This window comes from Meleagris gallopavo, chromosome 5 (genome assembly GCF_905368555.1).
Source record: "Meleagris gallopavo chromosome 5, MGAL_WU_HG_1.1, whole genome shotgun sequence".
In the NCBI taxonomy this organism is placed as follows: Eukaryota; Metazoa; Chordata; class Aves; order Galliformes; family Phasianidae; genus Meleagris; species Meleagris gallopavo.
In genome coordinates this window covers 45,476,463-45,496,809 of record NC_139408.1, presented here as the reverse complement: position 1 = coordinate 45,496,809, position 20,347 = coordinate 45,476,463, and the positions used below count along the sequence as shown (strand labels likewise).

The window sequence follows — 20,347 nt, the reverse complement described above, 5'->3', positions numbered from 1 at the left end:
AGTCGCCTTCTCTTGGAAGCTTGTGAGAACGTTGTTATGGTATGGTTCAATTTTCAGGGGAAAATTTGGCCGTTCTCTGTCCTATGATAGGAAGGAACTTCTAAATTGTGGGTCAGTCATGTCTCTACAGGAGACTGCTATGTCAGCCTCTGCAGCAAAACCTTTTGCATGATTGTTTTTCTTAATGTTGATGTCTGCGTCATATCACTTTACTGATACTAAGCAGAACTGATCGCAGTATCTTTGAGTTTATGACCCAGACTGCATCTAGTGGAAGGCAAATGACCATGGAACAGGGAACCCTCTTGTTGGCTCCTGTGAGTTCAATCAAGGACCAGAAATGTTTTCTTACTGTTCACTTTGAAATATACTTTATTTTGAAAGAGTCTTCCTTGCAATGACTTGCACAGTTTAGATGTCTTGTAATTCCTGTTTTTTATCAGCAGTGATACACACCTTAGTTTGCTAAGCTATGATGTGTATTGGAATACATGAGAAACCTGTGCAAAAAAGAAAGAGGGAAGGAAAGAAGGAAAAGAAGAAAGGGAAGAAAGGAAGAAATAGAGAAAGGAAGAAAGACCCTATCTTTCACTTTTGTTCACATTCATGAACTTATTTAAGAGATTATACTTTCTTCATTAGAAAACCTCACATCAGACTGAAACCATAACATATTAAGCTTCTATAACATCCAAACCACCTACAACAGAATGTGTCTATGTTAACTCATTACATTTCTGGGGGAAAAAAAAAAAAAAAAAATCATCTCTGTACACTAACAAAAGGGGCAGTGTATCTCGAGAAGTGAGTGTATGACAAACTGACATATACAATAAATACGGATCTTACTACAGTAACAGATTGAAATTATATAGTTCATTTGAACCTTTTTCCAACTTCAGCTTAGCCTCAGCTAAAGCACACAGGAAATAAACACATTGAGCTGTCTGGCACCAAGCAACTCTCCAGGTCCTGTTCTGTCTCGCGCTGGGCTAGGCTTATCCGTCCAATCAACATTAGGAGGTTTATTTATGTGAGACAGATATATTAGCAATAAATGGATTTATTCAGTAGCTTGTTGGATTTATATACATTCACAAAATCATTTCAGTTTAAGGAGACTTAAAACTGAGTGACCCACAGTTTGTGTGCTCTGTGTGATGAAGCCCTTATGCTTCTACACTGCTCTTCACCAGAAAGGGAAAATAAATAAATAAACAAATAAAAGGGAGGGGTGGGGGGATGGGGGGGTTGGAAAGGGGGAACAAAAAAAGGCAACCCAACCTGAATTGAAGTCAGTGAGATATTTACTGGAGGAATACCTGCAAAAGACTTGGGAACTGGTGAAATGTCAGTGGACAGCTGGATGAACGGCAAAACCATGGATTGTGGCATGCCGATACACTTTGTGTGCAACATTCCATACACAGAAGTCCGTTTTAATTTTTACAAACCAAGAAAAAGTGGAAGAACTCAGAGAAATACATTCAGGAGGGATGTCTGACTTTCCTTTCTCCTACCTAGCCGTGCTTGCAAGTCAGGTCTGAACTGTATTGAAGTGTTTTCATTGATTCGTGTCTGTTTCTTAGAAAACAAGACAGAAAGTTCGCGCTAATGCTATGGTTTGTCCATTTCAATCAGAGAGTGAGTGGCACATTCTCACCTCATTTGCAATTTTTAATTCCAATTGGACATTGCTTTTGAAACGTCCCTTCTCCTTTTCCCGTTCTGCTGCCACTTGAAAGTTGAAATGTAGCAAGAACGTAATGGTAGGTGCCAGCATGCTGAATTACAGGGTGACTGCTTTAGCTGATCCCAAAAAGCAAGTGTCTTTTTATACCGCATAAAAGCCTGAAATGTTTACATATCAAAAGGCTATAGGCCAATTTCTGTCAAAATTATACATGAAGCTAAGCAGTACAAGCAATTTATTTAAACACTAGTCATTGTAGAAAAATTCAAAACCATATGCTCTTTTAGCAGTTTTTCACAAATGTATTTGACCCATGACTTGGCAAGACATGCGTGCTTCATAATTTACTCTAAATTTCAAATTCCCCTGACATTTAAATAAAAGATCTTCATTAATACACTTTATGTGAATGAAAACTTTAGAAGCCGATATTGTTAGAGGGAAACTTTAAGAGGGGAAAAGGGAGACACGTTTTGAAAACGCTACCTCGTTTTCAAAATGACTGACTTTCCTAATCAGTTCAAGATAAGTTTATTCTGGGAACAAATTACCCTAATTTCGCATTGTACCGTTGTTTTTGTTGTTGTGGTGGTGGTGGTTTTTCCCCTTTTCCCCCTGAAATAATGATGCAATTTGAAACAAACCCGGCAAACGCTGGAGGATGATGGCATTCGCACGGGAGGGATGTGCTGCAAAGCTCCGAGGGGCTCTCTGCGCTGGAGCCGACCCTTTGATCCGCCTCAGCTTCCCCCGCAGCCGGGGTCCGGTGGGAGAATAGCGGCCGAAGCCTCTCCGTAGCCCCCGCCGGGAGGCCCCGAACGCGGCGTTGCGGCCCCGCGGGGCGACGGCGGAAGCTGCGCGGTGCTGCTCGGCCGCGGAACCCCCGCGCCCCGCAGGCGGCGCGTTTTGCATCCCCTGAATTATTCCTTAATACCTCAAAATAAAAAAAACGGCCGATTTCTCAACAAGCGCATTTCCATAGACTTGAGTACGGTGATTGCTTTGTATGAAATCGTGTTTGGGTAATAATATTGAAAATCAGTGCAGTGTTTACTGTATTTCCCACCTAACAGCTTGTTCCGCCCTGTGCCGTACTCCTCTTTAGGTCTTTCTTTCAGCCCATGCTGTGACTCTCCCTCAGTAACAAACAATTGCTTAGCAACACTATGCAGCACAATTTGCTTGCGTTTCATTTGTTATTACAATTTCATCCCGACATTGTGTGAGCGCTGACTGTTTGGTTAATACAATTTTACGTCTGCAAAGTTAGCGAGGAGTGGGTGCTAGATGAGAAACTGCCGGAGCAGCCTTTGCGAAGTAGATATCCACACCGGAGTTCGAGCTGCAAGGCGTCCGTCGGAGATGAAAACAAAAACCAAACGAGAACTTCTCCGACGGGAGTGACGAGGACTTGGAGAAAATAATACAATAAAAATAATAAAAAAAATCATCTCTAAATTGGTAATGAAGGTGAGCGTTGCAGACTCGGTGACACCTCCCCGCTGCCCTCCATTCCTCCCTCCCTCCGTCCCGCGGAGGCCCCCAGGGCACCTGCGGAGGCCCGAGGCTGTGCCCTCGTGGCCCGGCCCGGTGTATCCCGCGGCTCGGAGCCGCCCGGAGTCCCCGCACCGCCGAGAGTTGTGGAGGCAGCAGGGAGGTGCGGTCGCGCGTGGCTGCGGAGCCACTGGGACGTGAGTGAGCATCGCGTGTGGGGAATTAAGCAACACGCGGGGCAAGGCCGGAGCCAGGGAACGACTGACCCCCAAAAACCCAACATCAGAGCAAACGCACGCACACCAAAAAAATCCAACCAAAACAGCAAATCAAAAACCACCCCAGAACATATACGAAGAAGAAAAGGAAAAGAAGAAAAAAATAAAAGGAGAAAAAGAAAAAACTAACTCCCCATCAAATTCTTTCCTTTTACATCAGATTTGTAAAATTCGCACGAAGGTCAGCTCTAAATACCAAAGGCGCAAAGAAATTGATCGGTAAATAAATGAAGGGAAAAAAACGATGATAACTATTAGTCACATCGCGATGTATCAAAGTGAGAAGCGAGTCCTGGGGTTCTTTTTTCTTAACGTTCCTACGCGCCTTTTACTAGCCATAGGTCTTCGGTTTGGGTCAATATCAAACGCAGTAACAAAATCTGGAATTTCGAGGAAAGGAAGGACAAAGTGCGAGTGAGCGCTAACGAGGATGGTCTTTGTTGAGAAAAAATAATGTGTTCCTCGTAAACGGATATTAATAGCTTGTTTTCATTCCATGCCTACAATTTCCTACCTTCTGTGATGGAGGGTTGATGGGGTAAATAGTCTAATCTGATTGAGTTCACCTCCTGTGGATTCCCAGTGACAGTCGTGACAGACGAAGTATTCTGCAAATCACAAGAGCAGCTACCAGGAGAGCCGAGTGTCTGAGCTGAGAATTTTACGGACTTTTAAACTGCTCCATTTCAAATTCTCGGAACATGCAATAGGCGAAGTTTCTCCGTATCGACGCAACTCTATACGTTTCGTTTTCGGAGTTAGAAAGGAAATTATTCTTGTTTAGAAAGTGAAAAGAAAAAAGCACTAGAACGGAGAAGCAAATCAGAGCACCTACCAGCTCTGCGATGTGAGATGGCAGCGGTCGTTGACATTCCCACATCCTGGCTCGTTAAAAAACAGAAAGCGATACCTGTGTGGATGAGAATACACAACATAAAATAAAATTTAAATGTTTAGTGTCTAAATGTTTCCTCTCCAGGTGATGTAGGAACAGAGGGAAAAAAAAGTAATTCGTATACTCAGCAGAAGATGTTGCACAGCGCACAGAGTGCAAATGACAGCAGCGCACTCCTCAGTGCCCCTCCAGTTCCCCGAGTAAAGTTCGCCCCGTGGTACATAAACACTTCGAGGGGGAAAAGTTGCGTGGTTATACCGAAATTTAGTTTTTTTAACGTGTTTCTCGAGCAATTCGGAGTATAAATAATCAATCTGATCTTCAGACGGAGGAAATCGCACCCACTAATGCGAACTAACACGAGTAAAGTAGTGCATAATAGACAAGGCGAGGACCTGCTAACCACTTCTGCACAATGGCATTAATGAGATTAACCCGGGCAATTAGCCGGCGCAGCAGAGATCAAGCCTAAATCTGGGGCCTTTCAAAAAAGCCCACTAATGGAAAGGATTACGTTAATTTCATTAATTCTCAATCCACAGACTCAGGCTCCTTTCACTCCTTTGTGCAACCCCCCCATCCTTTCCCTACTGAAACGCGGGGGGGAGTGGGGGAGTGGGTGAAAAATCAAATCTGGTTTTGTTTGTCATCTGCATATTACCAGGAACTAAATCCAGGATGACGTCGCCTGGGTATAAAAAAGGGAAGAGGTTCGGATGGATTATACTCCGTGCAGCCCTCCGGGCTGAGATCAGTAAACAGGCGCGAGCCGAGGGGGGAAAGTTCCAGGGGTGGATCCTGCGCACACACACACGCATACGCATGCACACACACTCTGCCCGACTGCTGCCCTCGGAAAAGGCTTCGCTCTTTTCTCTCCGATCCCTTTCCAAAATTTCTCCCGAAAGTTTCGATTTCGCGTCTCTCCGGCTTCCCCCCTCCCCTCCACTACCACCACTGCCGCCGCAGCCTCCGGCAGCACCTCCCTCCCCCGGCCGGTCCCCGGCCCGCGTTGGGGCATGCCTGCGAGCATGTTCAGCATCGACAACATCCTGGCGGCCAGACCTCGCTGCAAGGACTCGGTGCTGCTGCCCCCGAGCGCCGCGCCCGTCGTCTTCCCCAGCCTGCACGGGGACTCCCTCTACGGCGCTGCCTCCGACTACGGAGGATTTTACTCCCGGGCTGTGGCTCCCGGCTCGGCGCTGCCGGCGGTCGGCGGCTCCCGCCTGGGCTACAACAACTACTACTACGGGCAGCTGCATGTGCCCGCATCTCCCGTGGGCCCGTCGTGTTGCGGGGCCGTGCCGCCGTTGGGGGCCCAGCAGTGCTCCTGCGTTCCCCCCGCAGGTAAGGGAGCGCTCGGGAGGGGGACGGGGGAGAGCGGGCTCGCTTCGTCGGGGAGCGGCGGTATCACGCACGAAGCCTCCCGTGGTCTCGTCTGTCTGTTCGTAGGTTACGAGGGCGCTGGGTCGGTGCTGATGTCCCCTGTTCCCCATCAGATGTTGCCCTACATGAACGTAGGCACTTTGTCCCGGACGGAGCTGCAGTTACTCAACCAGCTGCACTGCCGGCGGAAAAGACGGCACCGGACTATCTTCACTGACGAGCAGCTCGAAGCGCTGGAAAACCTCTTCCAGGAAACGAAATACCCGGACGTGGGCACCAGGGAACAGCTAGCGAGGAGGGTGCACTTAAGAGAGGAAAAAGTGGAGGTATTCCGATCCCCTCTTTCCCTTCTCTTCCTTTCCACTTTAAACGCGGAGATGCCTGAGTTCGGCTCCGTCGGCCGCGGCGAGAGCAACAGGTTCGGGGCTGGGGAACGTCTCCGTTCCTGCGAGCGGGCAGACAACGCGGAGGCGGCCGCACCGCGGAGGTTCTCGGCACAGTCCCGAACACGGGGGCGGCCGCGGGTCCGTGCGGCTCCAGGCGGGCAGGGCCCAGCTCTCCGGAGGGCCGGGGAAGGGCCCTTTCCTTTCTCTAACTTTATTGCCTCACTTAACAGGTTTGGTTCAAAAACCGCCGGGCGAAATGGAGGAGGCAAAAGCGGTCGTCTTCCGAGGAGTCAGAAAATGCACAGAAATGGAATAAAGCGTCTAAAACGTCTCCGGAGAAGAGGCAAGAAGACGGGAAAAGCGATTTGGACTCCGACAGCTGATGCCGCGCAGGGGGACGCTCCCCGTGGACTGTAGGATACGCTCCGGAGGATGCTACTATCTTGCACAAGCTCTGCCTTGTCGGAGGGGGAAACTATCTGTATATAATGTACAATACCCCGAGTCGATTTCGTGTAAATAAAATGTGTTGCAGAGGTGTTGCACAGGCAGCCGGTGCCGGGTCCGTGCCGCGGGCGAGGGCTGCCGGGCCGCAGGTGGCCGAGAGCGGGATGGGCACGGCAGGAACCGAGCGGAGGGGGACGGGGCCGAACCCGGGCGAGGGGCGGCGGAGCGGTGCCTGCGTGATCCCCGAGATGAGGCGCGGAGGCCGCAGTCATAGCGATCCGGTAATTTATTAGGGCCGCGGCAAAATGCCTTATTATTATTATTATTATTATTATTATTATTATTATTATTATTATTATTATTATTTTCCCCCACGTCCTTTATTGCTTTCTCACCTCCTTTGTACTCCCGGGTCGTAAACCTGGAATATTTGCAGGCAGCGCAAATCCAGCCTCCCAATCGTTCTTTTGCAATGTGTTTTCTTGCACTTTTCACTCTCTTTTCTGCTTTCTGGAGCTTTGTCCCGCTGACTTTCCAAAAGTTTGCTTTTGATAGAAAAACTATCTCACTGCATTCACATCTGAAAGCTCTCCTAATAAATTTCAGCCGCTATCAGCTGCGTTAAGCTTGAAGCGCAGAACGAGCCCTGGTATGTTGCTCTCGGAGATGCTCGCTGAGAAGCTGCAAATTGATGTTTGGCCTCTAACAGCACCTTTGCTGTTAGGAAAGCAGTTCTCCTTTCGCTCTTCCTTCGCGGAGGCCCTCTTAGCAGAAGCATCTATTCTCCCTGTAAAATCCACATTCTTTTTTTTCTTAAGTCTTTTTTTCGTGTCACTCCCAAAATCTCAAGACTTGTTCCTGTAAGGCAGAGCTACCCCTCTGAGGTAGCAACTTTCTCATATTGTTTGCTGAAAAGGGCCTTCCCTCTCCTCTGTGAGAGTTCTATAAACTGAACACTAATGACTTGAAGGTATGAAGTCAATGCAGGAAACCTCCATATTGTGTGTTTCAATCGGCAGTTAAGGTTAATTAACATGATTTTCCTTAATTACCTCAAATGCCTGAGCTCACCTGTATACATGCAGCTTGTCTAGGTTAGACAAGACATGTAGGAATGCTCCAAACATTGCTTCCAGTGATGCCAGTAGTTTACAACTGTGTTTCTTATCCTCATGCTTTTCCTCACTTTCAGGATACTTTCAGTTTTCATGAGCAGCGTAGCATGGTGCGTACTGTAGGTGTCAGCGGGACAGGGAGGGTCCTGATAGCTGTCTGCTCAGGTAACATTTCCTAGCACTATGTGTGTTTCCTCATAGATGTGGTATTTCTCTCCAAGCAAACTCTCCCTATACCAGGATGTAGGAATAGCTGCTGTGGAAGAAATTAACTGAGGTTTTGTACGAGTCAGTGCTTTAGGGGGCTTATCGTTTCATAGCTACTGCTCTCTCAAAGAGAAGAGATGTAGCCGCCCCCCAACTCCCCTTTTTTTTTTTTTTTTCTTTTTTTTTTTTTTTTCCTACAGGGAAAGGAAGGTGAATAGCAAACTTCTTAGTTTCTTCTTCTTTGACACATACCATGGTTTGGCACTATGGAACTACTGCATTTTGGAGATGTCCCCCTGCTGCTGTAGATACGTATCTGGACTCCACTCACTGCAACCCAGCAGAAAATTAGCATTCAAATTATTGAAAATTATTTTTCAAAAGAATATTTTCTCTCTCTCTCTCTCTTTTTTTTTTTTTTTTTTTTTTTTCCCCCAAGTTGTATTCAAGAAGTCTCACTGAGTGGATATTTAATCCATCGTCTTCTTTGTATCTAGTCATTGTTACCTTCTTAAAGCCTGTTTTCAATTTGGCAAATAAAAAGGTAGGTGTAAGGATAATATTGTCAAGGATGTTGCAAATATGGATATATTTTCCTTATTTCTCATTTATAAATAGCCTCATTGCTATACTGGGAACTTGGTAGAATTTTGTTTGTGTGTGAGTATAGTAGAATGGTAATTTTGGAAGTCAGAATTGAGGATTTCAGCCTGTTCACTTCAATGTGAGTGTTAAACTGGATTTGGTGCTATAAGAGATGGGATCGGAATACATTTCTGATAAACCAGCATCAGTTAACTTAATATTATAGTTCACATCTTCAGAGATTTTCAGACTTCTCCAGTGGGAGCAAAGTGCTCAAGTACTATGAAAGCTCCAGGTCACAGAACATGTCCTTATATACAACATTTGTTCTGTGAAATCATGTCATTTTTCATAAGAATCCAAAAACTGTGTTCCAAAGCAAGCTTTCTATGCATGGGATTGTGATGAAATCACCAGTGATTGTTTCTTAAGTCATGTTGTGCCTTATCCTGAGTTGGTATCTGCATTTTCTCTGAAGTCCTGATCACCAAAGCTTGGTCTTGCAGTCAGTGGTATGTGTTCTTAATGCTATATGGAAATGAAGGTCTTTTAGAGATAAAAATGTTATGTTCAGGGTTCTATTTTAGTACTTTGTCTAATTGAAGAGCAGTTTTAATCCTGATCTAAAAGCTTCATATTACTTACTAAAAATGGTGTCTGTACCATTAGCTGGTAGGAGTATCTGTCTTATTATTTTTCTCAGTAGTGTGTGGCAGAAACCCAATGGCTTAGCTTTCCCTTTTGTATACTATGAAATCAGGTCCAGTTCTGTCTGGAATAGACAAATAACTGAAAAGAAGTGAGAAGGCAGCACCAAAAGGATCAAGAATGTAGAAAAATAAATGGTGGAAGGTGTGAAGATGACATTAGTAAAATCTCTCTTTAAATTGTTCTGATTCATTGACACTATCAGATGGATTTTTTAATTATTATTTTATTTCTATATTAGGAGAATTCCTATGTGCCAAAATGCAAATCCTACAAAAAAGCAGTTTTAATATTTTCTGTGTTAGTGCAGTAAGGGAAAGGCAATGAGGGATTTGAATACCTGCTATGTTCTAACAGGTTCAGCTCCAACAAAAGTGCTTTGAAAGGTTTCATTGTGGTGCTGTATGTTAATTCTTGTAGAAGGAGACCAAAACAGATTTTTTTATTTTTATTTTTTGTCTCCATCTCCACCATCATTTACAGCCAGAAAAACTCATTTGGCTTTTCTTTCTTTCTTTCTTTCTTTCTTTCTTTCTTTCTTTCTTTCTTTCTTTCTTTCTTTCTTTCTTTCTTTCTTTCTTTCTTTCTTTCTTTCTTTCTTTCTTTCTTTCTTTCTTTCTTTCTTTCTTTCTTTCTTTCTTTTCTTTATTTCCTTCCTTTTTTAATACATGTTCTATGGTTTGTGATATTGACATACTACCAAGGTTTTAGAAATTTGGTTCAGTTTCTTGCTGTAATTGGTTTGTGTGGCATTCTATGAAATGTTGGACTTTCCTTCCTAAACTTGTCTGTAGAATGAATAATATTCCTTTCAGATCTCACAGGAGAGATAGGGTGGAGGGCGGACTGTAAGAAGAAACATAAGCTACTTACAGAGGCTCACTGTTGTAATGAAGAATTATTCCAGCTAATGCTATGCATTATAGGAGTAACAAGTGAATAATTATACAATAGGACCATACACCACGTACATCTTCCTGACAGTAAGTGTTTTAGGATTATGAAATTCTTTTGTATGGGACATTTGGAGCTAGGAAGAGCAAACTTGTAAAGGTACAGCACAGATGCATTCTGCCACGCAGACTGTTTTGAGCAGAGAGATGCATATCTCCACTTGTGCCATCTGTATCTAGATGACCCCAACTCACATTTTTATTTAATATCCTATTTACTGTATTTATTCCTGTCATCTTGTAGTAAGTAATACTGGAGAGCAGAGTCAGATTATTTTGGCTGGCAAAGTGATTTACTATCAGTTGAAAATCTGTACTTTTTTTCCCCCTCAGTTTTACTAATACTTCGGTGAGCTGGTTTTGAGCTTTACCATAATGGGACTCTGGGAATATAAACCATGCAAACTCCTTCTTACATGGCTCGTGGAGCAAACATTTGGATTAGTAGAAGTTATATATATATATAAAAGCAACGTTAAGGTGAGTTCATATTTTTTTTGTGCTCCATCTGCATTTATTGGTTCTCTGGGGTTATACACTGTGGAGCATAAAGGAACAAAAACCTAAAGAGTTCTTGTTTTGTGTTCTACTCCCTTAGGGTTTCATTCCACTTACACTTTATGTTTTCCTACTTCAGAGACCTGGTGAGTCTTGACTAAATCTAGACAGAGCAGTTCAGTTGAATTACTTTGTTTCTCTGGGGTTACAGTTACCCTGATTTGATACACAGAGTCTGTTATGCAAAGGTAATAACTGTAGCTGCAATATGTTACCTTGTAAGCAATTAATACAAAGGTAAAGGGCCGATCGCTTAAACTCCGATAGCTTCAAATGTAGAGCCTTGTGCGCTGCAGTACTCTGCTTTGTGCTGAAGCGCTCCACAGAAAGAGAATTGAAAGGTAAAATAAAATAATAATTAAAAAAAGAAGAAAATGTTAAACCACCACAGCCAACCAACCAACCATCTTTTTTTTTTTTTTTTTTTTTTTTTTTTTTTTTTTTTGGGTAGGAGGGAGGGTTAAGGAAGAGGGGGAGGGGGGATGGAGAGGTGTGTGTGGGGGGAGATAGAATTGATGTCTGCAGAGAAGCATAGACTATATCCCTCAAGGACATAAAGCAAATCTGAGCTACAACGGTATGGAATATGGCACAACTGAATGCAACGTGGACCTACAGCACAAGAAAGGCCAGGAGACTTTGTATAGCTTAAAAGTGCCTGTGTAATAGAATGCTGAAAGTCACCCTTGTCTTCTACATGATGTCTGAATACTGGTATTTGCATTTCATTTCCACTCCTTATTGAGCATGCTTTCTAATTTGGGAGATTTGCAGCTTTGCCTAATTAGTATACCTCAAAACATACTTAATATACGTGCCAACCTGGAAATTCTAATTGCCTCTTCCCATTACATCCATGGGAAGGAACGTTCCCTTTAACTCTGAACTGAGCACTGAATCTCCACCAGATTCTACATGTGTTTATTTATGTAGGTACAGTGGCTACAATAAATCTTCATGGTTTTCAGTCTTTGAGGGGATTTAGTCAGCGGTTGCTAACCAGTGACTGCAGAGTGCTCTGTTAACACCATGTGTTGTGTTTTGACCTCGGCTGCAGCTTGGCAAGAGGGGAAGACTTAGGTGTATGGATTCCCCTCTCCTCACTCCCCTCGCTAGACCATTTTCTTGAGCACAGCATCAACCAGCAGGGCTTTGGCTGCTCTTTCTCTGCAATGCAGGTGGACCTGTGGACATGGCAGACTTAATACATTCTTTTCTTCAGGAAATAAATAAATAAATAAATATTAAGAGAATTCAAAGCCAGATTATGATTCTGATGGCCATGTATCATCACAAACCATTGATCCTGCAACAGCAAATTATGGTGCTGGAATGAGTTGCTAAGAATCAGGATGGGAGTTTCAGAAACTGGAATAATGATCTTTGACTGTAAATATAACTATTTATTTCCTTCATCTAAGGTCTTTGGCAAACTGTCACATAACTGAGCTGTGACTTTTCAGAGTGATCCCAAGGTTGGGTGCTACTTTATTAGCATTACTCTGTTTTACTGTTGGAGAAGCTTATGTACCTCTTCCTCAAAAAGTCACATGGGAAGTTTTTTTGGCACAGTGTGGGGAAGAGAAAGTGATGTCATGTTTCTGGTGATGAATTTTAATGCTGTCACTATGATTTCCTTTTATTCTGGTGAAATTTTGCCTTTCTGGCAGAAATAAAGCATTCATGGTTATGCTTTATGTAATTATGTATATAATTTTTGTTGGTTCATGAATAAATTACACAATTTTTGCCATGTGAGTGAACTCAAAAAAAAAAAAAAAAAAAAAAAACAAACAAACAAAAAAAAACCCACCTGAATTAATAGAAGATAAGTGAAGGAAAGGGCAATGTGGTTTTGTGGCATGAAATACAGTGTTTTTAAGTTACAAAATGTGTTCCCTGGCCTGCTTCACTTGCACACCAAAAACTCACTGAGAATCTTGCCTGTGTGAGAAATGTGGTACCAGCAGCGTGTCATGTTCTGTTAAGAACAGAGAATGGAAATGAGTTCTCTTAATGCCAGATTTTACCACATAGTGGGTAATTATAGTCAAGTTATAACCCCCTTAAAAGCTGTAAGGCACCAGAATAATGAAACACATAACCAAAATTTCTGTTTGCGTGTAGATCGCAAGCTTGCTCTTGAATGTTTAGCCTTCAACTTCTTAAATTTGTAGTTTCCACAGAGGGGTTATAAGTGCTAGAATTTTGATTAACTGTCTCAAACTACCACTGTTGTTATCATAACTCTTCCCAACCTAAGAGCTTTAAGGAGGCTGATGTTTTCTGTGGAAATTGTAATGGTTTAGAAGGAAGTGAATTTTTTTTTTTTTTTTTTGAGCTTCCTGTCATTATACAAAGTCTCATATCTTATTAGTTTGACTTTTTTTTTTTTCTCTCATTATTTATTGTGCAAATTTTTAGACCATACCTTCATTTTCTTCTGGTTGACATTAATGCTAAGGAGACAGCTCTTCACAGGAACCTTATTCACTGTTCTCCTTCAGCCCAGTTGAAAGGACAACATGGATCCGGTCCAAAGATCTAGGATCAATACCAGGTTCTTAGACTTTATGTTAGGGTAACCTTAACCTGCACAAAGGCAAGGTAACGTGAATTGACACCCATTATGTTTGCCCTCAGAGGAACATCTGATTTACCATATGTTGAAAAAAAAAATCCAGAACAGTGTTCCTGAGTTGGAAAGCAGCTGTATTTTTCTCTGCTCACATATTCACTGGTACAGCTGCTTCAGATATCCAGGCATCTAAATTATTCTGACATTAGAGAGAGAAACAAACAAACAAACAAACAAACAAAAACAACAACCATTGAAACAGGATCTTATTATGGCCATATTGCTTATGATGTTTTAATGCTATGGCTGACTGATCACTGTGAATACCATTCGTTTGCCAGGCACACTGCATTTAAGGGGCAGGTAGATTTCATGTTGAGTGCTAAGAGCTAAGACATTAGATGCATTAGAATAATTCTTTCTCATATCTCCCTCCTTGAAGTCTCTTTCTTAGGAGCAGAATCAGTTTCCATTGCAGCTTCACAGCCTTTTCTGTTGTGTACTGAAAATTTTGGTCTTGTCTGGATGGACATCAAATGAATATAAAACTAAAACAGAATAAGGAAGAGTTTCTATATTAAATCCAATGGTTAAAAATAGAATTTTTAAAACGCCTATTAATTTGCTTCTTCACAACTTCCACATGTTTTTTTTTTTTTCTATTCTTTTTTGTTACAAGTCTAAGCTTGATTAAATACTGTTGGACACGTAAATAATGACTAGATGCAAGTTTAGAACCAGTCTACCAATCTCAATCAGCACAAAGTAGAAACAGCTGTCCTAGAAAAGTGTCTGAGGACATTTCTGGACAAAGAAGGTCTTGATGTGACCTGGAAGAAGTACTCTTGCTAGATGCATTGCCAAATCGCTCTTAGCTCTGGATCAAGAAAGAAGAACAGGTAAGAGTTGCTCCCCTGCATTTCCAAGTCATCACTAGATTCAAAGTCAATGTGGCTAGAACAGGCATGACTCTTGTTAAAAGGATTTGGATTGCAGATAAAACCGATACAGTCACTGTGGATTTTGGCTGAAGATTAAAACATTTAAAGTTTGTTTGAAAGTACATTTGCACAACTGATGTTTTGGGAATTTTTAAACAATATGAGATGCATTTCATGTTTATTTTTAGGAAAAAAAAAATGAAATGCAGTTTTGTTTGTATACCATCATGTGTTTTTGTTTTATTTTATTCATTTTTTATTTTCCTCTACTGAAAGTCCTTCCACTGCAGCATACATTGTGAAGACTGGAATTTATACTTGTAAATAACTGAAGTATTCTGACCCATTTTAGAAACTCTAAGGCTTTCTGATATCTCACGATTATGCACCTGTGATGTTCAAATGACAGTCATTTGTCAGGCAGCTCAGAAAAACTGAAGAGAATGGGATGTTGCTTACTATAAAATGGAAAACATCCAAAATCTGCCCTTGTTATTAAAGATCCAAAAAGCAAAGAAAGAAAAAATGGAAGATTGTACTGAAACTAATTATGCATGACTATTTTAGATTGTACTTGCAAGGGCTAAAGTTGTTCCTTACTTATTTCAGCAAGTTTGAACTCATACCTAGTACATATAAAATAGGACACAGAAACAACAATTAAATGTTCAGGGAGCTTTTTAGGACAAGAAGGGCAGTGTTTCAGGATAAAGCCTTCATGAGAAATTTTAGGCAGAGATTTTTCAAGGAAAGGGGAAAAAAAAGACAGTATTTATAGCACAAACTGAGAGTCTGTAGTACAGTTCAGTATATGGAATGTAAGTACGAAAATAGTAGAGGAGACATCATCCGTAATTCTGCTATTGTTTGAAATTTGTGGAGGCCTGTGATCTCAGCTAGGCTACATATGTTTTCATCGGGAATATGGAAGTCTTTCTATACAGTACATACAGATACCAAGTACTAAGTATTATACCTCCATTGGGTTATCTTCTGGGTATTTTCCTCCATTCACTACAGATAGAATCATAATTTAAGTCAAAAAATAAAAATGTTCAGATGGGCCTGTAATATCAAATCAAGTTGATTATTGAGAATAAAATATTGCAAAACCTGACTTGACCTCACCAGCACTGGGCTTGTAAATTGGAATTTACTTTCCCCTCTAAAATCTTATTTTAAAATCCATCCTGAAGGAGGAATAAAATGACTTTGGAACTCATCGTAGAGGCATCTGAACATATGAGAGATGCCTGGGAAGGAATACTGTAGGTTGTCCCTCTGCCACATTCTGCAGTTCTAGGGGAAAGGACACTGAGGATCTGTAGAACAAAAGACTGAAAAAATAAGGGGGAATTGAGGCATATATATCTGTGGTCTTTGTCACAATGAGAGCTTACAGTAGTTTGTTTTATTAACTGTTTCCAATGATCTGTTAAAGAGAGGGATGGGAACTAAAGGGTTAATCAGTTGAGTAGAGGCAGGAGGTTGGAGAGTAACCTCAATGATCTGTGCTACTTTGTCAGTGCAGGCAACGGTTAATGAATCTGACATCTTCTTAATTTGTATCTATGAGTTATATTTGGATTGGTTATGCATTGCATCTGTATATTTGTGTTTTCAAGTAGAATAGCTTTTATTTCAGTATTGTAAGTATCCCCTTGAGGAGTCTTACAGTACACAATTATCAGATGATCTTGTAGTCACTAACAACAAGTTAAATGTGATTGTTATGCATTGTAATTTCATTAACATGATGGAACCTTTTCTGGCTTGTCACTTACTCCCTATCAAAATAAATTGCAAGGCTGTAATGCTCCACTGTGGTGAGGTGGATAACAACTTCACGGCAGGTGTTGAACTGAGCTGAAAATTACTGCAGCCCTGGAGCAACCATTTGGAACACTGGGTTTTAATCTATTAGTATGTGAAATATTGAGGAGGCTTTGCCCCAAAATCAGCAAGGCACTTTGTCCAAGTAGGAGGATTCTTGGTAGAGGGACGGGTCAATACTGACCAATATCTGCCCCATCCTTTCCCTCCTCCCAAATCAGCGTCTAAGCGTAAAGCCCCTTTGGACTGATTGTATGGTAATTCTAAGAAAAGGAAGGTGGGCTCTTGCAAGGCTGGCTGCACATGACCTTTCAGCTGACAGCTCTCTGGAACAGGTGGGTTCTTGATACAAGGTCTGAGTTCCAATAATTGGGATTTGGCCAAATTTCACAGCTTGGTGACCCTGCTCATGCCATTACTGTGTCCTTTGCACTGCTAGCAGAAAATCATCTCCATTCACTTTGGGGACTTCCCCAAGCCAGAGAAGTCCCTACAAAAGTAACTAAACTGAACAAGCTTCACAATAACATACATGAGCTAATGTTATAACTAATGATTGAAATAAATAAAATACTGTTTTTTTCTCCATAAGAGTACGGACATTTTCTTGTTTAACATCATTTTTACTTCTGAGATTATAAGCTATAAAAATTGTAGATAAGATTTATAAACATTTGTTCATAAATATGCACCCATATGAAGTTAAGAGGCAAAAATTACTAGTACTTATAATTTTTATTTGAGTTTATGAAGTGACTTAAATTTCCAAACTGCAATACAGTGAGGAAACTTATTTTTGAAATACTGCTGCTCTTTAGGAGGTAAATAGTCTTCGGAACTCTTCATGTTCCCACTGTGTGGTGCTCTTATAGTATGCTTTTTCTTGTAAGGTCTTGTATGCATGTGTAGAATCAGTGGAAAGAATAACATATTCTGTGAATTTATGTTCTTTTGGTGGCCAAAAAGTTGGTTTCAATTTGAAAAATAATAATCTTACACATCTATAGAAGACATTTTATAGAAGAACTTGATCTGAATGCATCTTATACATATTGAATGTTTATCTTCTGTTACTAGTAGTTCTAAACTTGAGCAATTGAAAAGTGGTGGGGAAAGAGGTGAGGCAGAAGTGCACGTGAAAAAATATCTTAGAGATTTCAAGGCAGATATTATGTTCTGGTGGAAGATGGATGATCCATATAATCTTTTTGTCAAGAGAGGAAATCTGGAAAAAACAAAGAGCGCTAAAAGCTTTCATTACGAGTTCTGCTTAAGTGCAGTTGGATATTAGGGCTGAATCACATTTCAGATCGTTTCCAATTTGCAGGCTTTGAATTTTTGTACCTTTGCTGTAATGTCACTGATTTGCAGACTGTCTATACTTTTTGCTGCCTGCAGAGCTTTGCAGTGCTGGATATTCAGTTTTTGCAGCTGTACCTGTTTACACTGAGTCATCTTAGGAAGCTTTGTTTTGTGTGTGAATCTGAAAAGAGAAGAGAGGAACAAATAAAAAGTAATTAGTGGTTTAGTACGCATACATTTGGTAAGATTAGCTACTGCCTGAGCTCTTCTCATACCCAGATAGCTGAAAGTGAAAGAACAGAATTAATGATGACTGACTTTACCTCCTTTGGAAATAGAGATGTATATATATTCCAATGATTGTTCTTCTGCTAATTTATATTCATGTCTCCCTATAGTTTCACTTTACCGTTGCATGTACAAATATTGCAAATCCAGCACTGGTTGCAGATAAATAAAAGCTCTTTTCATGGGACATTCTGGTTACATCTCCAATAGCTCCTCCTATAAAGAAACTAGAAGGACATTGGTTGTGGTTACAGAACTTAACTCATGTTCTGAGAAATTCTTCCAAACTATGGAATGATTCAAATCCACATTTTTCTTTTCTCAGACAGTAGAGCTCCAGAAATGGGTATGATTTGGCCTAAGGAGCATGTTTTGTGCAGTGCTTTGCTCATTAAATTTCTTCTGTCCAAAACCACTTCAGTGAGTTTCAGTTTACTCATGCAAGATATTTTATTCCTGTGGTGGAGAAATTCACCCACTTCTGACGTGGAGCAGATTTAAGAAAGCCAACTGCTTACATGTGTTTGTATAGATACACATGCTGGTGTAGTGATCCCTTTGTAAACATCTGTACCTATGAAACTCATGGGGTTTGGAAGCTTTACTGAGGAAGTGGGGGAGAATCTTTAATAGAACTCTAAGCTGCAAGACAAATGGTGCCTTAGACTTTTTTGACATGTTAAGGAAAATTACAGCCTTTGCCTAATATTTTACATGAGAAAAGAAATACAGCAATATAAATATATATATTTTGGAGCAAGTATAGCCCACTTTTTCAAGTTCTGCCTAAATTTTTAAATCCATATAACTTGGAGTTATCTTCTTAGTTGATGATTAGTTACCAGTGTAAGAGCTGGTGTTTAGAAGTGCTGAACATCTGTGTAGATCAGTGCATTAAAACCCTCAAGTTACTTCAAATTATAACACCATTCTGAGCCTGTTGATGGCAATTTGAGTCAGGTTCTGCTCCAGTTTCAACGCAGTCAGCGGGTGTTGATGGGATACCCAAACATTCAGATACTTTTTGTGGTTAAGGTACTACTGTTATAACTAATATATTCAACTGATGCACAGTTTGTATACTCAGAACTTGTAATAATAAGATGTTTTGAGAGCCATCCAAGAGAATAAATGTTATTTGGAAAGGGTGTTAAAACTGAAGTAATGTCACAACTGCTGTGTACATCAACTCACAGAAGACCTAACAGGAATCCTCTGCAGGACTGTTGTTGCATTTGGCAATTCTTAGAGATCTATAAATTATATCCTGGACTGCCAGCTTTATGTAGCTTCTGAGATGTTATGAGAGCACAATGGAAGGGATACCTGGTGTGCATAGCATTTCTATATTTTCTGTGCGACTACAAACCTGGGAGAGAAGAGGACAATGTCACACAAGAGTCAGAATTGAAAACAATAAAATACAAACTTGCTTTTTTCTGTTCATGTTGTTACTCTTCAGAGTGATTTACATGTACAAATAAAAACGCTTTCCTCCTGTAGATTACAGATGTAGGATGTGAAGTACCTGATGTATTTCATACGCAGCTTTTTTGCCTTTGTATAATGTTCTTGGAGATACTGGAGGAGCCCGTATTAATACTCACTCATCTGTAATTTTGGGGTTCTTTGGTGTTTTTGTCTGTGATAAGAACCTGAAACAAGGGATTCTACTGTTAAAATAATGTACAACAAACTGCTAGAATTGGAGGGAAATTGAAACAATGGAAATTATTTTTCAATCTACATGCATTTGTAGAAGCTGTGCTAGAACATCAATCCTGCAGATGTTATTCTAAATAGCAAAAATTTGTCTTGTTTTCTGAGGGGTAACCACTAGGTTTTCTTTGTGTGGGATGGAGGTTAGTATAAGCGCAAAATGAGTGCCGTGACTTGGAATGCATTACAGTTTTGAGGGATAGGTCCGGTATGCTCATTTTTGGTTTTGGCATTTAATGCCTTCCTCCCATTCGAATATGTGGGAGGAATCAAATGTCAAGATCTTCACTATATATGATATATAATTTCTCTCTTCTATTTCAGTGGGAGGAACATCAGACTCCAAAGTGATTATGTGCGTACTGGTAAAGAATACATCACTGCATATTTTAATGTCAGCTGTAGAAACAGCCGATAGAGTGAAATATTATTGTCACCTTTCCTCTTTCTGAATTTCTGGCTGTGTTTTCCCAAGTACTCCTGCAGCAATGCAGAGCTTTAGTTCTGTGTTCCAGCATTTGGTCCTGGCCAAAACAAAACTCAAGATACAAATGTGCCTCGGGACTTCAGTATCCCAGTCCAGATCTAGGTTCAAAGAGTGAAGCTGAAGCTTAGCATTTGTGAGTAGAACCTTATGTACTCTAAATAGCTTTTCAGTCATCTTGAAAATTCTTTGATATATGCTTTGATAATGTGCCTATTTTACAGCTGGAAAAATGGAGACCTGGAGAAGCTAAAAGTGTACTTGCATTTCACAATGAGTCAGCGGCAAATTTATGAGAGCTTGGGATTTCCATAGGTCTGTGATTCTTAGGAACAACTGAGGTTGTAACCATTTTGTGTAAATTATATTCTCAAATAAGATGTCAGTTTGATTGTTGGTGTAATTTACAGATTGAATCCCTAAGTCACAGGGAATAAAGCAGAGAGTGTGTGTGGGAGAAACTGACTTGGATATGAGAAAAATATTCTACATCCCAG

At 41.0% G+C, this 20,347-nt stretch overlaps 1 protein-coding gene across 2 annotated transcripts; it reads left to right on the top strand.

The window, feature by feature from the left end:
• Positions 1-5,103: 5,103 nt before the first annotated feature.
• GSC (goosecoid homeobox) lies at positions 5,104-6,668 on the top strand. Of its 2 annotated transcripts, none has more exons than XM_010711860.4 (3): positions 5,104-5,707; positions 5,860-6,072; positions 6,363-6,668. In XM_010711860.4, exons 1-3 carry the CDS (start codon positions 5,183-5,185, stop codon positions 6,513-6,515), a joined length of 891 nt encoding a protein of 296 aa, XP_010710162.2. In that variant the 5' UTR covers positions 5,104-5,182; the 3' UTR covers positions 6,516-6,668. The 2 variants fall into 2 exon arrangements, with proteins under 2 accessions (XP_010710162.2, XP_003206740.1); XM_003206692.5 differs by having other exon boundaries at positions 5,259-5,707; positions 5,813-6,072.
• Positions 6,669-20,347: the final 13,679 nt, after the last annotated feature.